This window comes from Varanus komodoensis, unplaced genomic scaffold (genome assembly GCF_004798865.1).
Source record: "Varanus komodoensis strain SLA01 unplaced genomic scaffold, ASM479886v1 scaffold565, whole genome shotgun sequence".
NCBI lineage: Eukaryota > Metazoa > Chordata > Lepidosauria > Squamata > Varanidae > Varanus > Varanus komodoensis.
The window spans coordinates 41,610-43,135 of record NW_025336177.1 but is presented as its reverse complement, the minus strand read 5'-3'; the positions used below and the strand labels follow the sequence as shown (position 1 = coordinate 43,135).

General features: G+C 49.3%; 1 protein-coding gene across 1 annotated transcript in view; it reads left to right on the top strand.

Moving 5' to 3' along the window:
• Nucleotides 1–832: 832 nt before the first annotated feature.
• The window catches only part of LOC123032847 (leukocyte immunoglobulin-like receptor subfamily A member 2), an 11,458-nt gene continuing 10,764 nt past the window's right edge, over nucleotides 833–1,526 (top strand). The window contains exon 1 of the mRNA XM_044449021.1: nucleotides 833–838. Within this exon, the coding sequence (XP_044304956.1) occupies nucleotides 833–838 (6 nt within the window). The remainder of the gene's footprint in view (nucleotides 839–1,526) is intronic.

Genomic DNA, 1,526 nt, shown 5'->3' with positions numbered 1-1,526 from the left:
CTCAAGTTACAGGGAGCCAGGATCTGGCTAGCCATCAGTAAAACAATTCCTGACAGTTAGAACCGCATGAAGGTGGAACCCATTAGCCCAGGAGCTTGTGGGCTCTCCCACACGAGAGGCATCCAGGATGCAACTGGACAGCCATCTGAGAGGGACCGTTTAGCTTGGAGTCCTGCAGTAAGCAGGGTGTTGGGCCCCACGGCCCTCTGGCCCCTTCCACCTCTCCTGTTCCTTGATTCTGTGAAACCAGCTTTTGCCTGCTTCAGAGCTGGAAGACTGCTTTTGTGGGGGGATGAGAAAGGGAATTCCCTGTGGCAGTTACTGTGCTGGCCCAGGGCTACTGTAGTGTAGGCTCAGCCCAGAGAAAGTGTCTGCAGGGCTGAGGTGGGGTCTGCAAAGCTGAGCTTAGCAGAGACCCAGGGGGCATCGCTTGAGCAACTCTAATTCTGCGGTAAGATACAGCACCGGCAGCAAGGGGCTGTAACGCAATATCCTACCAAATAATTTCAGTCAGAATCTGGGGAACGCCTCTCAGCATCGCCATCATTCAAGTCTACGCTCCAACCACAGATGCTGAGGAAGAAGCCCAAAAATGTAGGAACTGGATATGCGGCAAAACAAGACTTGATGCTGACCCTACACGGAAACAAAGCAGGATCAAGCGCTGAAGGGAAATTTGGCCTGGGGTAATAAATGAAGTGGGAGAGCAACTCGTAGGATGTTGTGGGGCCAACAACCTGTCCATGGTGAACACACCAGATGAATTCTGCTCTTGCAAGCAACTGACGCTAACCTGGGCCCGTCTTTCTCTCTGCGTAGCCCACCCCACACGATGGCGGTGAGGATGAAGGGGCAAGAGCGGGCTGCACACCCACCGTGCCTCCTCCAGAGGGGTGCGAAGCAGCCTCTCAAACCCTAAAGTGTTCCCCATACCTGCCCTCCTGAAAGCGCCAGCTGAAATCACAGGACCACGAAAGTTCTCATGGGTATCGCTCGCATGTTCAGACTGTGTGTGAAGAAGGCCTTTTTCAGCTGTGTTTTATTGAGAATTTCTCCAAAATAAAAAAAATCTCAATAAAAAGAGAAACACACAAATATATATAACTGCACAAATTACACACAGATCCACATAACTGCATGAATTAAAACATATCTGTGCAGAAGAGTTTAAACCAATGCCAGCAAAAATATTCTTGGGAAAATCCATGAGATTGGTCCAAACATAAAGTCTTGGGAAGTCAAGATGTCTGTTTAGCATGTTCTCTATCTTTATTTACTCATTTCTAAGGGTTTAGGTAATATGGGACCCTCCCGGAGCCAGCTTTTGAAGGGAAAAGAGGCGACTCCATACCCTCACTGCCCCTTTTCAACGTTGATCCCACTTGCTTTAAACCCTCCATTAAAATGAGATTCACAGTGGCTCAAATGTTACTGCCAAACCCACACAAATTCTGGCACCCCCAGATGTCGAGAAGCAACAGTGCCAGGCAGAAAAGCAGTAGCCCAGGCCTCCCAAAACTTTTTGG